Raw genomic sequence first — 2,141 nt, forward strand, 5'->3', positions numbered from 1 at the left:
GGAGCAGCCACGTCACCTTTCCCAGCATCCCTGTGCCATCTCCCCTGTGTTATCTATTTCAGCCCCTTGTCACCCTTTTACAGGCAAGAAACAACCCCAAGAGACCACTCCGTGGCAAAGCACCAGGAAAAGGAAAGGGGAGACATTCATACACTTGACAAGGTTTGGCTGGGATGGCTGGGGAGGAAGCAGCAAGAAAAGCATTCAATTTGCTATGTTTGTGACTGGGGACAGGTTTTTCACACTTATTAACGTATCAGTAAATAGGAAATTAACGGTAGCGAATGCACACGTTACCACTGGAATGTCTGTGTTAGAGGAAGCTCAGAGCAGTGAGGATCTCAGGCAGCTTTGCCTCAAATCCCATTCTCAGACTCGGGTTAGGTGTGGAGAACGAGGCTGTTTAACCTCCCAGCACTGAAACCAAGCCCCTGGGAGTACATACATATCCCTTGGGGATGTCTGTGTCCTCGCTGTTCCCAGGGTCGTTCTCCAGGTGCTGCTTGATTTTGTCCTCCAAGCCCACGGCGTCTGCTCCCTGGTACTGGTCGATCCGCACTTTGTTCCGGAAGAACAGGAACGTGGGGGTGGCTGAGATGTTGTTGGTGGCAGCTGTGCCCTGGGGAGCAGGAACCAGTCACTGTTTTCATGACCCTCGAGTCACTCAGCACCTCCCCGTGGTGCTCCAGAGCCACCCAGTCCCGCTCACAACAGCAGCTTGTGGCAGTTTGGCAGGTTTTTCCCAATAATTCCACCAGTATTTGGCTGGGAAGACTCTTTTTAAGTCATGCTGGTGCTACAGCCTGTATTTTAAAGTACTGTATCACTAACACAAGCACTGACAGTCTCTCTGCACACTGCTTAAAGCCCAGCACAGTGGGCACTCCAAGGAAACTCTGCTGACCAGGGTTTTACCCTCACCATTTGGGAGTTTTACACTATGACAACCTGTGCTGCACCAAACACAGCACCCAGCTCTCAGCACCCATCCTCCCATTCCCCCTCCCTCCTCACACCCAGGGTGGGTGTGAGCACCCACCTGGCACTGATGCACGTCCACCTCCAGGAACGTGGCCTGGGGGTACTTGTTGCTCAGGGCATTGAAGGCTGGAGCTATCCTCAGGCAGGGGCCACACCTGTGGGAACAGCAGACACTCCACTTTATTTCCCTGGCACTGCACCTTTACATCCCTCCCTGCTGTCCCAGTGTCCCAGGGGGGCTGTCCAGCCAAGGCTGGCACTAGGACACACCACAAGGTACCAGCTCCCAGTTCAGGCTCCACCTGCAGCACTCCCAGCAGAGTCCTGCTCCATGCACTGCTGCCAAGTGGGCACAGAGCGGTATAAACCAGGGCAAAACCAGCAAAAACCTCTCCTTAGCACAAAACTCTTCCCATTAAAGAGAAACACACCCTTCAGCAGAAAAGAGGTAGGTGAAAAAGTAGTGTCTGCACAGAACTCTCCACATTGAATGGCCACAGCACACCAAACCTTTAGAGGGGTGACAACATTTTTGCCATGACAAACCTCACAGCTCTAACCAGTTATCCTCGTGTTTATTTGGCCCTGGGAGGACAGAGATGATTTCTGATGATTTCTGCTGATTTAGCTGTATCAGCTGGGCTGAAAATGTGCATTTTTTTAGCAGTTCTGTGACAGGAAGTGTCCAGTTGGGATAGTCTCACAACTTGGCTTGCTGGCAAAGAAGAAACTGAAAGTAAAAAAACCAAAACCACCAAAACAACAGAAGATTTCCTAAAAAACCCTGGGCGAGGAAACAGCAAAACTTCATGAGAAAAGATGTTTGGAGATGCTCTGAACGCTGCCTGTGCCCTGTTTTCCAGCACCTTCCTGCCCTGCAGGGGGTTTAAACCAGCACAGCACACCATGGAGCACCCAGGGCTGGAGGGAAAAGAGCATTTTAACCCAAAAAAAGCGAAATAGCGTGCAGCCCAGAACTGGGAGCTGTGGTGCCCCAGAACTGGGAGCTATGGTGCCCCCGAAATGGGAGATGTGGTGAGCCCAGAACTGGGAGCTATGGTACCCCAGAACTGGGAGCTATGGTACCCTAGAACTGGGAGCTGTGGTGCCCCCAGAATGGGAGATGTGGTGAGCCTAGAACTGGGAGCTGTGGTACCCCA

At 52.1% G+C, this 2,141-nt stretch overlaps 1 protein-coding gene across 1 annotated transcript in view; it reads right to left on the reverse strand.

The window, feature by feature from the left end:
* TXNL1 (thioredoxin-like 1) overlaps positions 1–1,136 on the reverse strand; it is a gene marked incomplete at its 5' end in the record, with an annotated part of 5,535 nt that extends 4,399 nt beyond the window's left edge. Inside the window, 2 exons of the mRNA XM_009071415.1 lie at positions 446–619; positions 1,040–1,136. Coding sequence (XP_009069663.1) covers positions 446–619; positions 1,040–1,136 — 271 coding nt within the window. The remainder of the gene's footprint in view (positions 1–445; positions 620–1,039) is intronic.
* Between the last annotated feature and the right edge of the window lie 1,005 nt (positions 1,137–2,141).

This window comes from Acanthisitta chloris, unplaced genomic scaffold (genome assembly GCF_000695815.1).
Source record: "Acanthisitta chloris isolate BGI_N310 unplaced genomic scaffold, ASM69581v1 scaffold22263, whole genome shotgun sequence".
Classification (NCBI taxonomy): Eukaryota; Metazoa; Chordata; class Aves; order Passeriformes; family Acanthisittidae; genus Acanthisitta; species Acanthisitta chloris.